The 19,337-nt window shown below is 21.5% G+C and overlaps 7 protein-coding genes across 7 annotated transcripts; 4 read left to right on the top strand and 3 right to left on the bottom strand. All coding sequences in view use genetic code 6, as the record gives it.

Annotated features, from left to right (window-relative positions):
• Positions 1-1,077: 1,077 nt before the first annotated feature.
• TTHERM_00727520 (small guanosine triphosphatase family Ras-related in brain (Rab) family protein) lies at positions 1,078-1,647 on the bottom strand (the record flags this gene model as incomplete). Its single annotated transcript, XM_001022637.1, has 1 exon — positions 1,078-1,647. One exon carries the CDS (start codon positions 1,645-1,647, stop codon positions 1,078-1,080), a length of 570 nt encoding a protein of 189 aa, XP_001022637.1.
• A 946-nt stretch (positions 1,648-2,593) lies between these two features.
• TTHERM_00727510 (hypothetical protein) lies at positions 2,594-4,888 on the bottom strand (the record flags this gene model as incomplete). Its single annotated transcript, XM_001022636.1, has 1 exon — positions 2,594-4,888. One exon carries the CDS (start codon positions 4,886-4,888, stop codon positions 2,594-2,596), a length of 2,295 nt encoding a protein of 764 aa, XP_001022636.1.
• A 1,464-nt stretch (positions 4,889-6,352) lies between these two features.
• TTHERM_000727503 (hypothetical protein) lies at positions 6,353-7,329 on the top strand (the record flags this gene model as incomplete). The annotated part of the gene is made up of 6 exons (XM_012799334.1): positions 6,353-6,439; positions 6,498-6,558; positions 6,614-6,661; positions 6,728-6,881; positions 7,081-7,177; positions 7,261-7,329. The coding sequence occupies 6 exons, from the start codon at positions 6,353-6,355 to the stop codon at positions 7,327-7,329; spliced, it is 516 nt and encodes a 171-aa protein (XP_012654788.1).
• A 1,095-nt stretch (positions 7,330-8,424) lies between these two features.
• Positions 8,425-9,051, bottom strand: TTHERM_000727501 (transmembrane protein, putative; the record flags this gene model as incomplete). The annotated part of the gene is made up of 4 exons (XM_012799333.1): positions 8,425-8,482; positions 8,531-8,629; positions 8,679-8,803; positions 8,854-9,051. 4 exons carry the CDS (start codon positions 9,049-9,051, stop codon positions 8,425-8,427), a joined length of 480 nt encoding a protein of 159 aa, XP_012654787.1.
• Positions 9,052-10,061: 1,010 nt separating this feature from the next.
• Positions 10,062-11,795, top strand: TTHERM_00727500 (hypothetical protein; the record flags this gene model as incomplete). Its single annotated transcript, XM_001022635.3, has 3 exons — positions 10,062-10,436; positions 10,537-11,343; positions 11,400-11,795. 3 exons carry the CDS (start codon positions 10,062-10,064, stop codon positions 11,793-11,795), a joined length of 1,578 nt encoding a protein of 525 aa, XP_001022635.1.
• A 456-nt stretch (positions 11,796-12,251) lies between these two features.
• TTHERM_000727494 (kinase domain protein) lies at positions 12,252-14,531 on the top strand. The gene is made up of 14 exons (XM_012799332.1): positions 12,252-12,538; positions 12,588-12,677; positions 12,738-12,772; positions 12,823-12,872; positions 12,939-13,028; positions 13,082-13,171; positions 13,224-13,313; positions 13,364-13,453; positions 13,510-13,599; positions 13,653-13,742; positions 13,791-13,883; positions 13,941-14,030; positions 14,085-14,168; positions 14,223-14,531. Exons 1-14 carry the CDS (start codon positions 12,292-12,294, stop codon positions 14,305-14,307), a joined length of 1,314 nt encoding a protein of 437 aa, XP_012654786.1. The 5' UTR covers positions 12,252-12,291; the 3' UTR covers positions 14,308-14,531.
• Positions 14,532-14,719: 188 nt separating this feature from the next.
• Positions 14,720-18,167, top strand: TTHERM_00727490 (hypothetical protein; the record flags this gene model as incomplete). The annotated part of the gene is made up of 9 exons (XM_001022634.1): positions 14,720-15,663; positions 15,794-16,108; positions 16,170-16,440; positions 16,523-16,930; positions 16,989-17,159; positions 17,225-17,385; positions 17,436-17,682; positions 17,737-17,813; positions 17,876-18,167. 9 exons carry the CDS (start codon positions 14,720-14,722, stop codon positions 18,165-18,167), a joined length of 2,886 nt encoding a protein of 961 aa, XP_001022634.1.
• Positions 18,168-19,337: the final 1,170 nt, after the last annotated feature.

Genomic DNA, 19,337 nt, shown 5'->3' with positions numbered 1-19,337 from the left:
GTTTCCTTTATAATAACTTGGTTTAAAATAAATATTCAAAATATAAAACTAAAATATCTAATTTAGGAAAATAACATGCTTTACCAGATATATTTAGAGTTAAAGATTTTAAAAAAAGTAGGTTAATAATTATAATACCTTACATTTCTTTGTATTGCATTATATCATTGAATCTAAATGTAAAACTGAGAAAATTATATAAATTCAAAAAAAATTTTTTTAAAAAGCAAGATTAAAGTTTTTGTTAAGAATTGAATATTTAGTGAAAATAGAAAATAAAATTGTAAATAAAAAATAATTTAAACTCAAGCGCAAGATTATTATATATATTTTAAACAACTTTAACGATAAAAAAGTATAAAAAACTTTTCATATTATTAATGAATTTCTTTTTCAAATTTTTAGATCATTAATTTTTATTATACTTAAAATAATGATAATTCTTTTATTTAGCATAAATTAAATGTAAAATTTAATATAATTGATTTTTTTATATTAAATATGTATGGCATTTGATAGAAATTACTTTAGGAAATTGTTATAAATAATAGCTGTTTGGTATCACTTGCTCATAATAAATATACCTACTTTATTTTAAATATAGACATACTTAAATAATTAAACTATTTTATAAACTAAAATTTGTTTGATCTCTGAATTAAAATGTAAGCTATTAAATAATATCTTAAAACTAAAATTTTCTTATCCTAAAGAATGAAATAATATTATATCTTCAAAATACTTCTTTTAATAACTATTTAAAATTTTTGTCTTTTTAGAAAACTCATCAATATTAATATGTAATATTCAAATTTTAAAAGAAAAAATATTATTAATTTTTTCATATAATTTTACTGGATTTTGATTTTTTAAAATCTTCTTGTTCCTTTTTTTAAAGATACAAGAATAGAAAAAAACTGAGTTAGTTAGTTAGTAGTAAAACATATAAAAATTATAGCAAAATAAAAAAACTAATATTTTAATATTTTATAGGATTTAAATTATATTTTTTTCTTGTTCTTTTCTTAAAAATACTTTTTTATTATAATATATTCGTTTTTCATTTATACATCTTTTTCATTAAGGATCAATTAATTCTTTATATATTTGTTAACCTACTAATTAGAAAAGCTCTCTAACGTTATGGTTTTCTTTAGCAGATACTTCAATATATTCCATATTATTTCTCTTTGCTAATTATTCAGCAGCCATAGGAGTGGCATATCTTCCTTCCTTTTAAAAATCACATTTATTTCCAACTAAAACTCTTACTATTTAGCTATCCTAATTTTCAAAATTTATTTCTTATATCCATTTCTCAACACTCTCAAAGCTTTATAGATCATTAAAGCTAAATATAACTATAACAGCAGCGGCTCCTGAGTATTAAGCTTTATTTGATACACGATATTTAGGTATGCCAGCAGTATCCCATACTTAAAATTTCATAATGTTATTGCCTACTTACATAGTTTTAACTTTGAAATCTACTCCAATAGTTGGAGTATGCTTTTCGTTATATTATAAACCTGCTATTCTCCTCGATATTTATGTTTTACCTACTCCTTCATCACCTACTAAAACTACTTTCACCATGAAGTCGTACTATTCTTTTTGATTTTATTATGGCTATGATATTTGAGACATTTTTTATTTTGTAGTTAATTTCTAATTTTATATGTGTTTCTTGTTATTTGAATAAACAATTAATTTAGTTAATAATTATTTTGATTAGATATTTACAATTAAATTTTTGATTTTAATTATTAAAATTTGTGGGCTCTTTTGTATTTATTTATTTAGAAATATTATTGATTAATCATAGAAATTAATGAAAAAGTAGTATAATTTAATCTATTTTATATGCTTGAATATTAATAAATTCTTAAGAATATTTTTTAAAAATAAAAATAGATTGATTCAATAAAAAAATTATTTATATTTTACATATTAAACTTTGTCTTTAAATTTAAAAATATCTATAATATTCTTCCTACTAATTATATTTTATATTTTTTATAAATAATTAGATTAAAGAGTATTTCAAATAAAAATATGTAATTTTAATTCAATTTTTATATTAATTAGGTACTTGAAAAAGTAGATTTATTAATGATTTAACTAAAGTTTACTTTTTGAAACAGCATTTAGTAGTATAGTGAGTGGGTATTCTTTTTATAATTTTTAGCTCAAAGATAAAGCTAAAAAATATTATAAAATAGATTAGGTTTTCAGAACTAATTTGTTTTTTTATTAACAATTTTTAAAATTAAAATGAGTTATTAAGTAACATTTAAAATAATTTGTACATTTTTTAAAATTTTTATTTGTTTTTTTTAATTATTAAATTTGTTTAAAATATTTAAAATTTTAGTTAAAATATCATAATTTTTGTAGGAATTACATTTATGTTTAGATGGATTTACTTATTTATTTGATTGATTGATTTTCTAATATAAATAAAAAACACACACATTTTAAAAATAATGAAAGAAAACAAAATTTTGTTTTTAATATTTAAAGCAAAAAAAACTATTGATAGTTTGTATAGTAAGTAACCAAAATTTTTTAAAGTTCAGCTCTCTTAGTTTAATCAGCTTTTAAAGAGAGGATTGGAATTTGAGAATCTATAAGAATGATCGTTTAGTTATGCATTTGAAATAATATCTGTGTAAGGATCGAAAATTTTTTTCTTATTTGGAGATTTGCTCTTTGCTTTCATCAAAATAGGATTGATTATAGTTGATTTCTAGAGTTGATGAGTTGAAAATGGAATTGTTTCGACTATAAATGAGTTATTAACATTTGGAGCAGATCCTATAATCTTTTGTGATTACTTTAATTGATTAGGAAGTAAAGAATTGTGATTGAAAGGGTTTATTTTTGCATTAAAAGAATCTTGCAAAACGTTTGTATTTCTCATGTTATTTGCAGCATTAGTAGTAAATACTTCACTTGGGTCATAAGAAGCAGTGTTTGTATGACGTAACTATACTATATCCTAAATAATTGGGCTCTAATTGTAAAGCTATTAAAATTATTGATTCACAGAAACCTATTAAGGAACATATCCTTAGAATTGTTGTTAAGGGTTTACTCCAGATACTGTTGCCAAATTCATATTGCTTGGAGGAGCTCCTGCTTAGAAGCCAAGCTGCTATTATTGTACATGTGTTGTATTGTAAAGGGGCATTTATTATTATTGTATTTAAGATTATAATTGTTCTTGTTATTGCTTAATTATCTCTTATTATTGTTAGATAATACGCTTTGCATTAACATCACTAATTTTAGATAAATCTATATCTAAAAGTGCCTATTAAGATTACTTTTAAGTAGGTGCATTTGGATTAGCTAACACTTTAGCTCCAGAAACGCTATCAAAAATTCCATTTTTCTTTGGCTCAACGCTATAGAATTACCTTTAAGAAGTAGCTCTTTTGAAGAATGGATCAACACCAGTCATATCCTTAGGATCTACTTTTGGTAATTGATAGTCTGTATAATTTATTTGATAGTTCTTTGTTGAAATAATATTTGAAGGAGGAGGAGCTACAGGAAGAGGAGAAGTAGCTGCTAGAGGAGGCTTGTTCATAAGAGGAGCTAGCTCAAAATATTGCTCTGGTATGAGAGTGTAAATATTTGATTCGTTAGGATGATGAACGATATTAATATTTGATTTTAATATTTCAGTGAAATGAGGATTTTCTTTAATAAAAACAGGTTCATGAGGGTGATTTTTTTCCACTATTCTTCCTTGTTTATCTTTAAAGTAAACCTTTTAGTTAGAATTCTCATAGGGATTTCTAGAATTGTAAGTGACGGCTGCCTAGCTTTGTAATATAGATTAATTCATATTACTGGCTGAAGTAGTCTGATTTAGTAATTAGCTACGGTTTGGATCAGCAACAGTGCTACGATTTACCTCATGATAAAGCTAAACTGAATCATACTAGGAAGAATCAGCAGGAGTGAAATAAGGTAAGACTGGTGAAAAAAAATCCTTAAAATCTTAGAATGATATTGTTTCACAGATTTCTGGTTTTTTCATACGACGAAGAAGCCCAAGATATTAGTTAGGAACCATTTAGTTATTTGTTCTTTTTATAAAATTAAACACAGCAGAAAAATCTAAATATCCCTTCTTATCTACATCTATCAACTCAAAGAAGTTAAGAATGGTGTATTGCTAAGGATTATGCTATAATTTTAATTTCTCTTTTTCAGTAAAAGTGATTAAATTACATTCTAAATCGAAAATCAAAACTAGTGATTAGATAACGCTCAGAGGAGGTAGAGTTCCTTTTTTTCCTTTAACGCTTTGAACAGTTTAGGTCTAAGCTGGTTGCTAAGAAACATTTTCTGTTTCAAAGATGACTTTGCGCTTAATTACTTTCATTTTTGCTTGAGGAACTGACTGTGAAACTGTCATTTTTAAGAAAGCGTCATAGCACATACCATTAGTATATCCTATTTAATCATAATACTTGATAATGCACTCAAGAACTTTGTCTGTATACTCAATAGAGTAGAAATTTAGCAAAGCTAGCAATTCTGAATAAGGAATATATCCCGATCTGTAGCTATTAATTTGGCTGTACTCCATCACATCGTTTGGACTAATAGAAAAATCAAAAAATGACTATGTTTTCTAAGTCTCTTTGATATGCTTTGAAAAATTCTTTAAAAAATTGAATGCTATTTCAGGATAAAACTAATTATTTTCACTAAGCTTCAAGCGCTCGTCTTCTATTTTAGATTCTGCTGCCATTGTTGCTAAAAAAACAAGTGACATTCTTTTTTTGATGTCAAAATCCTCACTTTCTAAATTATTTATCGTAGTTTGACCTACAGAAATCTAAGATCCACCTAGTTGTACTCCTAACATATCTATCGCAGTAAGATGGCGTATATTTATGAATTTTTACTAACTTAAAAGATTTAAACTAAAATTTATTAACTCCTATTTTTTTATTAAATTTTTTTTCAATTTAAATTTTATGCTATATTTGATGGTATTATTAAAAATATAATTATTAATGATAGATATTGAGATCTCTTTGTTATTTTTTATTGAATTACAAGAATAAATGCATAAAGTTCAATCAAGCTGGCTTATTATTGTCAATAAAAAAATAGAAATAAATAAATATGAAAGTACTTATTGTCATTATTTTTTATTTTGACTTATTATTTTTATTGATGCATAAAATATATCTATTTATTTATAAGTCTGCCTGCCTTAAATATTGATCATTAAATTTATCAATTCAAGCTCATATTATTTTTATTTTACTTTTTCCAAATATTTGAATATTCATATCTAAGTAAATTTTTATAAATGCTAATTTAGTTAAAGTTGGTTATGTTTCAATTTAATCATAATTAACAATTTTATTTGATAAAAATAACCAGTTTTTACACCAAATTTACTTTATTTAACAATAATTTATTTAAATAAAATAATTATTTAGATTATTTAATTTAGTTTATTTTTTTGAATATAAACTAGTAGAATAAAAAAATTAGATTAAAATAAATTCTTATTTAAAGATTAATTTTTAAAAATATTTTATCTAGTATTAATATTACATATTTAAATTTATTCCATTGCAACGACACAATTATTAAATTAATTTGATCAGTTAAGTAATATAATTCATTCAGTATAAAATTTTTAGCTAAATTGAATCATTCTTTTTAAAAATCAAGTACAAGAAAATAAATCTTTTTATTATTAGGTATTGTTAATGAATTGATATTTTGATCATTTTGAGTAATTTTTCAGTCAATTTAATTATTAAGAAAAGCAATTTATATATTTGAAAAATACTATAAAATATATACTTTTTAAGAAAATTTTTTATAATATACTTTGATTACATAATATTTATTATTATTACCTTTTAAAATAACTAATTATCTTTGATATTTTATGAAATTGAATAAATTTAAGGTTAAAAATAATATAATTTTTTTTGTTTAATATTACTCAAAATTTGTTTAATTAGTCTATTAATAAATGATAAAATAGTATCAGCAAAACTATTTTTGGTGGAAGAGTAAAGCATCATCGTCGTAACTATATATTGATGGAAATGTATCTGTAGTTTCGTAGTTAAAATATTATCAGAAACATTTAATCTAAATATGACTTAATTTCAATTTTATATTCACATCAATAATCCTAATGTCTAATGTGAATTTAACTCTACATTTAAGAATAAAGGACTTATTATTTAAAATAAATAATTAAAAAATAACAAATTTAATCTCTATAGATTATATCTAACATAACTAAAACAGATAAAACATTAAAAAAAACAATTATCTAATTTATTAAAATTCTAAAATGTAAATCAGTTCAAATATTTCAGCCATTATCAATAACTTCTAGAATTCATCATACTTCATAAAAGCTCTTGACCATAGTGATATTGTAAATATTTGTTTAATCAAGTAATTGAATCTAAATTCCACTTTTAAACTCTCAATAGCCAGAAGTTAAAAACCTTTTAAAATCTCATAATCACCCTGTGAGTGAGCATAATTTAGGATGTAAATAAAAAGATTATAAGAAATTCGTTTATAAATTGATATTATTTATAAATAGTAATTATAAGGGATATGTAAAGAGAAAGTCCTGATACATTTTATTTAGGTAAAACTATTGTTTATAAATTAATCTTCTTAATAAATTCACCTTAATTTTTTTACACATTAAAAGTTGTATATGACAAGATCTCAAAATAGTTAATTGGTATGAGCAATTTATGGTATGAAAGAAAGTATACAAGAGGTTTATGCACTCTATTACATATTGGATAGATATTTGTATCGTTGACAGTACCTCCAACCCTAGCAGCTGATGTTGAATATTTGTAAGTCAAATTTATATTATCAAATCAGTCTATTATTAAAATCAAATTTAATTAAGTGTAATCTTTAAAATATCTCTACACTTTATTATAATATAAATATTTATTATAATACAAAAAAAAATAACATAATATTTCTCAATATTACTAATTTAATTCTTTCTCATTTTGATAAAAAGTTAAAAATTTATTTATATTAAAGCCTAGTAGATAGCTTAACATAGTTAGGAATGAAAATGAGAGATTGTTATAAATCTACTATGCACATTCACTCAGATAGATCAGCTAGATATAAATAAGTATTTTCTATTTCTACTAATTAAATTATTAATTACTTGATAAAATAATTAATATTCTCAATAATTTTTTCTAATAAATTAAGATAAATTACGAAAAAAGCGAAGTTCATATGACTCTCTACCACTATGTCAAGCCAAAATAGAGTCTTTGAAAAATATTCTAACTTTGAGATAATATGAATTTAGTTATTAAAAATATGTCATAAAAATTATCAATTTACTAATAGAGTTCATTTAAAATAAATTAATGAAGGTCATATTATATAATAATAATTAGATTAAATGTTTATTTAAATGTAACTTAAGTACTGATTAAATATTTTTGTAATGTATTAAATATAAAAATTCTTTTTAATATCAACAAGTTTTTACATTAGATTTATAAAAAAATAATTTATTTTAATTTTATGTAATATTTTAATAAATTAAGTAATGTTAGATAAAAATAGCAAATGCTAGATTATTAATTTTATTAATAATTTCACTAAAAATAAAATGAGAATTAAATATCTCTTTAATCAATGAGCTATAGAAATATTTTTATTTTTAAAAGCAGTTTTCTTCAAGATTAACACTTAAAATAAATTAATTTAAATTTCTAATTTAATCTTAAAATTGTGTTAAGAATTAAATAATTTAGATGAGACCTATATAAATGTTAAATATTAATTTGATTAATTATTCCACTAAATTTCATTGATTATAATATATTTAAATTATGAAATAAGAAAATATCTTAATATTATCAAATAGTTTATATTATTTTGTTTGATAGAAAACATTTATTATTATTTATATGATATTTTTAATACTTAAAAAATAACTATAATGATGGATATTAGATAACATGATAAAGATAATATTTATTTGCTTTGTAAATAATTTCATTAAAACTTATTATATATTAACGTCTTTGTGGAATCAATCGAATTAAATGTCCGTCCTTATATCATTTGAAATTGATTTTTATAAAATATATAATATTTGTTTGTTTAAATAGGAATAGTGGTATTAAACAATTTTATCAATATATTATTTCTATATTATGTATATTAGTTTATATTAAGAATATTATTAAGTATTAAATAAAGTAGATATAGTAGAATATAAATTTATTCTTAAAATGATTTAATTTTTATTGACAAAAATAAAAATATATAGTAGCAAATATAAAGTAAAATTTAGTAGAAATTAAATTTCAATGATTGTAGTAGTAATAATTAGTTAGTTAGTATATAAAAGTATTTTCATATTGATTATTCATTTTCGATTTAAGATCCTTCAATTTGTTGTTGAGAATTTAAACTATTATAATAATTCTCTTGAATATAAGATAAATAAAAAATATTTTACTATTTAAATGCTATCAAGCTTATTACTGTGAAGATGCAGAATAAAAAGAAATAAACAGTATATTTAATTAAACTTAGATATGTTTCAATTATCCATTTACTAGTATTTATAAAGAAATTTTAAATTTAGAAAAAATTTTAATACTTACATAACTAATATTATCTCGATAGCAGTCATAATTAATCCATTAAAAAATAAAAATCTTATTAATTTAGAGCTCATCCAGACAAAAAAACTTGAAATTGATCTATTATTTTATATTTCTTAAATTCCCTAATTTATTTTGCAATTAAAATCATTTGATATTATGAGGAAATTTATACCGAAGGAGAAATATCAATATCATTTATTATACACAAGAAAAAGCAAAGTTGACACTATATTACAAAACCAAGAATCAAATACTTCCCATAGTTTCTATAAATTTTAATTGAAGAATCTCTTATTAAACTCATTTTTGTTTGTGTTTTATAATTTGTTAATAATTTTATAATTAATTTAATTAAGTACGCGAAATACATTCAAATCTTTTTTGAAATTTAAGATATCATTCAATACTAACATAACAACTTTTAATAATATTTTTTATTATTCTAAAATATCACATTCATAAACAAATTTAGACACATTTTTTGTAAAAGTGTGTCTTATATTATAGTTATTTAAAAGGAGACATAATATCTAATAAACAACCAAAGGAATTTCTTAAAGTATATTAATTAGAATTTCTAATTTTTTATTATTTTCTAATTTTAAGTAATAAAGCATAGATATAGCTTGTGTAATTTTTTAAAATACGATATGAATTTTATTAATCTTAATATCTTACTTTTAAATAAAAAATATTTTTTTAAAAATTTTATTTGTTATTTATTGAAAAATATATTTTTTTATTTAAGTAGCAGTTAGTTTTTCCTAATTAGTTTAAGTTGTAAATTAATACAATTCAATAATCTTTTAATATTATTTATGGATAAAAAACTCTTTTGAAAATCTTATCATTATTATTTTTAAACCTCAAGATGGTAGTAATTTGTAAATAAATTAAATTTATTTGATATTTTTGTTTTATTCATGCTAAATAAAATAAAAAATTGACTTAAAAGGTATTTTAGTTTCTGTTATTTAAATTAAATACTAAATTCAAATTAATTTTTAGACTATTAGGAATTAATTTTATTATCTAAAATTAAATAAACAGTAAATAATTAATTTAAAATTACTATAAATAAATATATTAATTATAATTATGATAATATATTTTATAATTAATTACTTTTAATTTATTTATTTGTTATTATGAATAAATGATAATCTGATTTTTAAAATGTCTACTTATTTACAAGACAGCTAGTTAAAGAATTTTTATAAAATTGTTCATTAGAGTTCAAGAAAATTTCAGAAATCTTCAGTCTAAATTTATTTAGTGATACTCGCAAAAAAATTTTAGAAACAATAAAAATCAAATAGAATTAACTACTTTATCAAAATACAAATTACTAAATAGGTAAAAATTAATTATTAAAAAGATATGGCTGAGTAAAAGGAAGAAGTTATTTTAAATTCAGATGATGAAGATTAATATGGTTTGCCTGCTTGCGGGTCATCAGGCGATCCAGCTCATAAGTTGAAAGTTTTTGAAACTAAAAAAGATGACAAATGTTGCAAATCTTTAAAGAAACCAGTAGAAGGTGGTGATTGCAAATCATGTGATTGTGATTGTAAAGAATGCAGTTGTGAAAAGAAAGATAAGGAAGAAAAGAAAGTTGATGAATCTGAATTAGATGAAGCTAAAAAGGGGAAGAAAATCTGTTATAAATGCAAAGAATAGGAATCTCAATACAAGTACAGATAAGACTTTGCATGCAAAAAGTGCTTTGAAAGCAATATAGATCATAAATTTAAGGTATATTTGATTTTAGAAATTGTGACAATCTTAATAAATGAAATAACTTTTACACTTACCATTTTAGATAATATTAATGAAAATTATATAAAATAATTAGGCAAATTTGAAGTTAAAGATTAATTTAGGTAGAAATGAAAAATGTTTAGTTTGTGTTAGTGGAGGAGCCAATAGTTTAGCTCTAGCCCAATTAGTTTCTAACGCTCTTCATAACTCTATGGGAAAAAAAATGTTTTTTGAAGCTGAATTATTTTATATTGATGAAGATATTCTCTATAAAAAGGAAAAGTAAGCAGAAAATCTTGAAAAAGTAAATAAAATGGCTGAATTATTGAAAATAAAGTTAACTATTGTTAAGTTGACAGATATTTACAAAGATATAGAAAGCGAAGCAGAAAGAGAGAATAAATTACTTAGTTTGTTAAAGCAATTCAAGGCTATAGCTTCTTGCTAAGAAGATTTAGTTAGCTTCTTCAAAACCTAATTATATTTGGAATATGCTTTCAGAAATAACTTTGATAAGGTTCTTCTTGGTAACTGTGGTTAAAGACTTGCCAGTAAAATTTTTACTCTTTTTACTAAAGGAAGAGCAGCTTCTTCAGATAACGAAATTTAATTCATCGACAATGTCAGTTATGATATTCTTGGTAGATTCTTTGACTTACATAATGAAGATAATAAAGTATATAGTAAAAAAATCCTTGGTATTGGTAGACCAATGAAAGATTATCTTAATAAAGAAATTATGAATTATTTACATTGTATGGGTATCCTTAATTTATTAACTGAAAGACCCTTCTACCTTTGTGAATAGGAAAAACCAAATCTCAAATTACCAGGATATGGTAATTTAGACAGAATCATGGAAAATTTCATTGATAACATCTAAGAAAACTTTGTTTCAACAGTAATTTTAAATTTTTTTGTTAATATTTTACTTATTAATTTAAATATTTTAATTAGACTCACACAATCCTTCACACAAGTGAAAAAATTATCAAAAAATTTGAACCTCAAAAAGGTTTATTACAAAGATGTCCTCTTTGTTTCTAATTCAGAGATAAAATTTCTAATGTACTAGAAATAGAAACATTTGATTCCAATTTGACACATTCTTTAGAAGGAGAATAAAGTGATGGTGTTAGAACATAAGAAACTTTAAAATTAAAATACTTGGAAACTGATAAAATCAAAAACAGAGATATGAGAGAATTAGTGCTCTGCTTCGGCTGTAGAAGAATTTTGTAAAGTCAAGTCAAGGACGAAATAAAAATTTTTGAATCTGATTTACTACCAAATCAAATAGTTAAACGTGCTTCATACATTGCATAAAATACAGATATTTTAAAGCTTTTCTGAAATTAAAAAGTTTAATTTAATTGTTATAATAAAATCTATTCCCTAAATAAGTTAAGCGTATTTATTTTTTTACTTTAATTCAAAATCATTTCAATAAATTTAAATAAAGTTTGTTATTGTTCTCTATTTACCTATTTGTCTATTATAAAAGTTTATTTTGAAAATAATTATTTCTACATATTCTTTTAATTTTTTAGTAAACTTTTAAAAAATTAAACACATTTTCATTTTGAATTATAAAATATTTTATAAATTAAAAATTGTTTTTTTAGTTTAAATTCAATAAAAACCATAAATTCAAAATAATAATTAATTATATTTTTAATAAAGTTAATTAAAAGTTAGAGAAAAAAATATAGAAATTAAAAATAAAATTCATAAAAATTTTATTGTGTCTATGTTTTGTTTCTAAAGTTCACATAATACTTAAATTATTTATGATTTTTATAATTAATTAATTAATTCAACAAAATTTTAAATAAAAGAAAAAATAAAAATGCAAAAAGAAACAGAATATTAAAATAGCCTTAAAATAATTAACAAATTACTCCAAACAAAAGAAAGAATTAAGAAATATTAGATAATTTTATAAAAAAACCTTCCAAATTTTGATTAATTTGATTATTACTCTCATGATAAATCAACAGTGACATTTATTGCAACAGACTTACTTTCTTAAAAACAAAAATGTTTTAGAGTCTTAGAAAGTTAGTTTCTAGAAATGATAAACAATTTTTTCTTAAGTGAGTATATTTAATTTTATTTAACTTTGCTCAATTTATACTAATATAGGTTAATTTTCAGAGTTTGAAAATTCAAAATATGAAGGAAGCAGCATATTTATTGAAGGTTTATCAATTTAAATTATAGATAAAGAGGAATGTAAATAAAATGCATTAAATTAAATTAAAATAATAATTTTAATAATTTTTATATAAATAGACATAGCTTCAACTTAAATATAAAATTTAGATAATGTAAGTTTGAAATTAAAATTAAATTATAAAATTAAATTCAAAATAATTAGTTGGATGAAAACTCATCAAAATCTGCTAGGATTGTTGAAGTAATAAAAAAGTATTTTGATGCAACTTTCTATTTGCTATCATTTTTTTAAACATTTTTAATTTTTTTTAATTTTAGGAATTAGACTTTAGGCAATTCATTTCTTAGTGAAATTAGTTCGAAATTGAATTAATGCTAAAAGTTAATAATATTAAATCTAGATTTAGAGTAAACATATAATAATAAAATAATGATTAAAACACAAAAATTTTTATTGTTAGAAATAATAAAATAGGCGTATCAGAAATTTAATAGATAGCTTAACTATTATCTAATCTTTGTTAAATTCAGCAATTAACTCTTAACTTGAGGTTCAATTTAAAGATCAAAAAAAAATTATTTATAAAACAATTCAATTAATAGTCGAAATCAACTAGGATCATATGGATCTATTTAAATAGGTAATGGTATATCAAAATGTGTATATCTGACAACTTTATCAATTGATTTCGGGTATTTTTAACATTTTTTATTAATTATATTTACAAGAATTAATTAAATAGTTGGAATCCTATCGGCTATGAAGGAGCAGAAAGACTGATACAAGAATTTTCAAAATGCAAAAATCTAGCAAATTTAAATCTAAACTTAAAGTAAATTATAAAAATATTTTAAGAAATTGTTTAAAATATTACAAAATAACAAAAAGTCGTTGCTCGATTGGAGCTTTAGGAATATGTCACCTCTCAAGTTAGATATAACTTATCAAGGGATTGTCAGAAATAAAGCTTCATCTTTAGTAAAAATTTATTTTACATAAGTATTAACTAGAGTTAAAATTTTTTAAATTAGAGGAAATTCAAATGGCTAGGATATATTTTCCACAATTTCTTTTGAAGTATCGAAGTGCATTAATATTCATACCATTTATTTGGATTTATCGTAAATATAATGTAAAGTTAGCACTTCTAATTTAATCAATATAAATAGATTTTGCTATTTGGGAACTAATGTTACTTTAGATAATATAGGAATCGAGCTTTCTAAGTGCCATAATGCTTCTCATATATATTTGAACTTACAGTATTTGAAATCACCAGATTTAATTTAATTTATTTTTTATTTATTCTATATTGTCAGGAAAAATCAAATAGACTTATTTACTGCAGAAAGCATTGGATCAAACTTAGAAAAATGCATTTATGTGAACACTTTGCATTTAAACTTAAGGTAAAATGTTAATTAAGTTAAAATTAATATTAAAAAAATTATTAATTGTAAAAGTTACAATTAAATTAAAGGATCTTTACGTTGTGGATTTGATTTTTCTAAAAGAATTTATCTAACAAATTTAATCCTAAACTTCAAGTAAAATAATTCTATTAAATCAAAAATATTTAAATATTTAATAAATTAAAATAGGTACAATCAGATCGAATAGTTTAATTCAAATTTAATTAAAACTAAAAAATCTAAAAGGTTAACTTAATATAAAATAATATTTTGATATTTTAAATAATTTATCAAATATTATTTACAATAATTAATGTTTGCTTATTAATTAAATTAATTTTACTTTTATAGAAAGAAATTAATTTTAACTGATTAGAAAGAAAAATTATATTTTTATTATTTTAGGTTAAATTAATTATATGTTTTATTTAAGCAATCAAGCAAGCGCTGATTTGTATTTATTTTTAGTGTTCTCTGCATAATAATTAAGTATTTATGATAATTTTATATTAATTAAGCATAAGATTTTATTTGACGCACATTATAAGCTAAATAGATTTATTGATATTTATTTAATTCATTCACCCATATAAATTAAAGTTTTTCAAAAATTTTTTTTTTCAAAAAATTAAACAGCAATTAATTCATTATATTTTACTGACATTTAAAATTTTTTGTGAAATAAAATGGAAATATAAATTAGTGAAGAAAGGAAAGCTGAACTTCTCAGAAAAGATAAAGAAGAAAAGGAGAATAGAAGAAAACTACTGGAAAATGGAAATAATGGATATTAAGATTTATCTGAAGCTAATTAATATAGCGGATATTCAAAGTAATTTAGTGGCTCTAGATTAAGGGATCAAAATGATAATATTGATACCAATTAAGGTGACATAAGTGGCAAGATGGTTATAGCTAGTATCCTAAATAATAAATATTAGGGTGATAATAAATAAAGTGAGGGTTTATTTGAAGTTAATCACTAAGAAAATGAAGATTATGAGAATTATGAAGATATCATTCAAAAGGGAAACGATCCTAACAGTCACATTGATTATATACAAAATATACAACAAAAAGATACAGTTCCTAAATCTAATTTTTAACAATTTAATAATTAAGTATAATATGGAGTAGAATAATTAATTTAAGAAAAGCTAAATGCTAACTAAGGAAACCTATTTAGTTTAGATCAAATAAAATAAAGACTTCAAAATATTCAGTAAAGGAATGCGGATATGAAATAACAATTCTAATAAAATATATAAAATATCTCAACATAAAATGAACCAGAGACTTAAAACGCTTATTAGATGCAATAACAGCAAGGAGGTTAATCATAGTAATTTTAGCCCTCTTTTGTGAAGTATATGAATCCAGCATCAGCTTTACCTCCTCATCCCACATAGGCAAGAGTTGAAAAAAACTACAATTAAATGCCTCTATCAAGAAATGAAGATAATTACAATTAAAAAGAAAACTAATAAAGTAAATCAGCAAAAAAGCTAACTTATAACACATACTTGCAATAAAATAAAGAAAGCTCACAACAGTAGCTCCATGCAGGCTAACTTACTTTCCAAGGAGATTAAAATGAATAATATGAAGAACAGAGATAAAACACAGAACAGTATTAATTATTTAAAAATATTAAACTAACAAATTTATAAACATATCCATCAATTTTTAAATAAATTTTAAAGATTCTTTGACTAATTTAACTATTTTTTTATTAATTTAACAATAATTTTTAAAAATAGGAGTTTGTATGAAAAAAAGCGTAGTAACAGCTACACCTAAAAGAGGACAGAATAAGAATATATTTAGCAAACTAAATTCCCATTTAAACCCGAAATTAAAGAAATCCCCAAAAATATATATGGAGATTGTGATAAGCTAAAAATAAGTAGATAAGAGTAATGGGAGAGGCTCTTAAGAGATAAAATAGAAACGCTTACATCTCGTGAAAATTTAAAAATATTATAATAACAAAAGGAAATATCTGAAAACTGTACTTTTGTTCCATAGATCAGCGATATTTCAAAACTCATTATGGCTGATAAATAAGAAAATTAGTAAAAGCTTCAAATTTATTGTTTTAAAGATGTAGTATAATTGTTTTTAATATATAAATAGACCAATTTAAGACAGACTTTATGCTGAAGGTTTAAAAAAGTAGTAGGAAAGAGAAGAACTAAAAAGAAAATATGAAGATTCTAAAACATATCCATTCAAGCCCAATATTGAAGAAAGTATAAAAGCCTTGAAAGGTAATGCAGCTTTCACTAAGCCTCTTTATTAAAGAGTAGATGAAGTAGTTAAAGAGAGGTAAGAAAGTCGCCTCTAGCTCTAAATGCAAACTTAAAACGACTAATAATATACATTTAAACCTATTTTGAACCCAAAGGTAATAATGAATATTTTAGTTTATTGATAAAAAATCTTTTAAAATGATTTTAATCAATTTTTATAATTTATAAATTATTAAGAGTGAAGTTATTGCCAAAGATAAAATTGATGGAAAAAGTGTTGTTCAAAGATTGTTGGATGATATTCAAGAAAAAGAGTAGAGAAAATCAAAAATTATAGAAAACCATAATCATTCAGTAAGCTAAATGTGCACTTTCTAGCCTTCAATAAACCCATCAAACAGAGATGATGATGAACAAAAAGACTCTGAATCATATTAAAAGAGATAAGAAGAATTTGTTTAAAGATAATATTTGATGGCTGATTACTTAAAAGAAAAACTAGAAGCTAAGATAAAAGAAATTTATAGTAACAGCGAATATACTTTCAAGCCACAAGTCAATTAAGTCAGTAAGTATTTGATTGAAGCTGATGAAGAGAGAGCTACTGAAACAACAAATGATAAAATTAAGAGACTACATGAACAAGTATAGTTTTTTTAAAAATGATGAGATTAAAATAGTAAATATTTTTCAAAATTAAAAGGACAATTTGAAAAAGTAAATTGTACAAGAACAAATTCAAAAAGCTTACTATGATCAATTCTAGTTCAAACCAGAAATTAACCCACTTTCAAAGAAAATAGCAAGAAAAAGAAGCTTAGATTCCCTTGCCTTTGACAAAGATAAAAATTAGAAGAAGAAAAAAATAAAAGAAGTAAATTTATTCATTTTTATTCATGAAATTGTTTTATAATATGATTAAAATGTAATAAAAATAAGAAAGTAGAAAATGAAAAGATGAAAGAATGTACTTTTTAACCAACTGTAAATAAAAATAAAAAATACAACAACTTAAAATCCCACTACGCAGCTGATAACATCTAGCAATCGCTTAAAGAGGAGAAAGAAAATAAAGAAAAACAAATTAATTAAATTAAAAAGTAAATTGAGTTATTTAAAAATTAACTAAAAAAGATTTATATTTTAATAGATAAATTGAATATGAGGAGATGAAAGAATGTACTTTTAATCCTGTTACAAAGCAATTAGAGAGTGTTGATTATAAAGAAAAACTTCAGAATATGAGAGGTATCGATAAGTTCTTACAACAAAAAGAATTAGCAAAAAAATAGTAAGAGATAAACAAAAAGAGAGAAGAAGAGGTTTTTAATGTTAAAGATATGAGTTAATACAGAGACTCAAATAAAACAGTGATTTAACCATTTAAATTGTCTAAAGTAAATTTTTTTTAATTTCAAATTTATTAATGAAATCTTCGTTTTCATAATCAGGGTTTTGGACCAATTTAAAAGAAACCAAGAGCTGATTTCTTGTAAGAATGCACTTTTTAGCCTTAAACAAATGAATCGTAAAATTAATTAAGTTATTAAATAAATAAATATAATTAAATGTAATTATTTTATTAAATAGCAAAAACAAAGAAATTATTAAAAAAATAATATCTAATCAAAATGGGCCAAATAAAGGCTCTAAAATGAATAATAATGAAGTCAACTATGAAAATTAATATGAGCAAGTACCAGAAATAGAGGAGATAAACTACGAGCTTTAAAAAAACATGTATAAAAACCTGCAAATCAACAATTATTCTAATAATTATGAAAATGTGGAAAATATTAACAAAAATATTCAATAACACATTCCTCGCTAATAATACCAGAATAATTCTAATTAATATTCTATTTATAGTTAAAAAAACTGATTTTTAATTAACATTTTAATTTTATCTCATAAATAATTAGAGATAAGTTTTTGAAAAGTTCAACCAAGTTTATGTGTAAATAAATAAATAATTAATAGACTCTGCGTTAAATTTTAAATATTAATTAGTTTAAATTAATATACTTCATTTTATATTATACATTTAACTTTTATAAATACAAAATTTTAAGCTATGTGGCTAATATATTTATGATTATTAAATAATATAATAAATTTAAAACTAATAAATAAATTTTAATTTCTATATTTCAAGCTTTTTAATGATATTTTAACTATTTAAAATGCAAATTTTAATTTCAATTTTATTGTAAATTCTCATATATTAATAAAATCCTCCCCATATATCATATACGAGAATGGCAGATTGTGAGGATAAAAAATTAAAAAAAATTTTTTTTTTTTGATAATCCTTATTCATGAGTAAATACTGTAGTTTATTTTTTATTTTGACAATAATTTTAAAGCTACTATTAAACATTTGTAAGATAATATTTACTCTTTATTATACGATAATGGTTTGAATTTAAACTTATAATAAATATTTAAGTATTGATATTGTTACATAAAATAAATAAATATTTGAGGAGAATCTATGATAAGATATAAAACTAAGAAATTATTTATTAAAATAAAATAAAAATATCTTAAGATTTCATGAGGCAATATATCAAATACATAAAAAATGAGAATGATTTGATATACTTTCCATTAATAAAAAATCTTTTTAACCTAACTTAAAAATTTTTTATGAAAATGTTTTTTATTTAATATGAATTATATGCAGTAGTATTATTTATAATAATCAATCTTGGTCTATTAATTAATTGAAATTTAGTGGATGATATTATCTAAGAAAATTCTTTGGCTAGCAATTATGGAATACAACTTTACGATCTAAAATTTGAGAAATTTATCTATTGATAAAAAAATTTGTACTTAAAAATTTACTATGCATAATTTATCGTTGTATCTATTGAATTGCTTGATTATTAATCATGAATTTAACATTATCAATTTTTCATTTTAAAAATTTTGTTATAAATTATTAATTGAACTTAATATCAAGCTTTTATCAAATTACATAAAATGGATTTTAATTTTAAATTCAATTTATTTATTATTTGACATGGATAATTGGGGGTTGGGGTTG

Source organism: Tetrahymena thermophila (assembly GCF_000189635.1).
Source record: "Tetrahymena thermophila SB210 genomic scaffold scf_8254476, whole genome shotgun sequence".
Taxonomy (NCBI): Eukaryota; Ciliophora; class Oligohymenophorea; order Hymenostomatida; family Tetrahymenidae; genus Tetrahymena; species Tetrahymena thermophila.
This window is presented reverse-complemented; position numbering and strand designations above follow the sequence as displayed.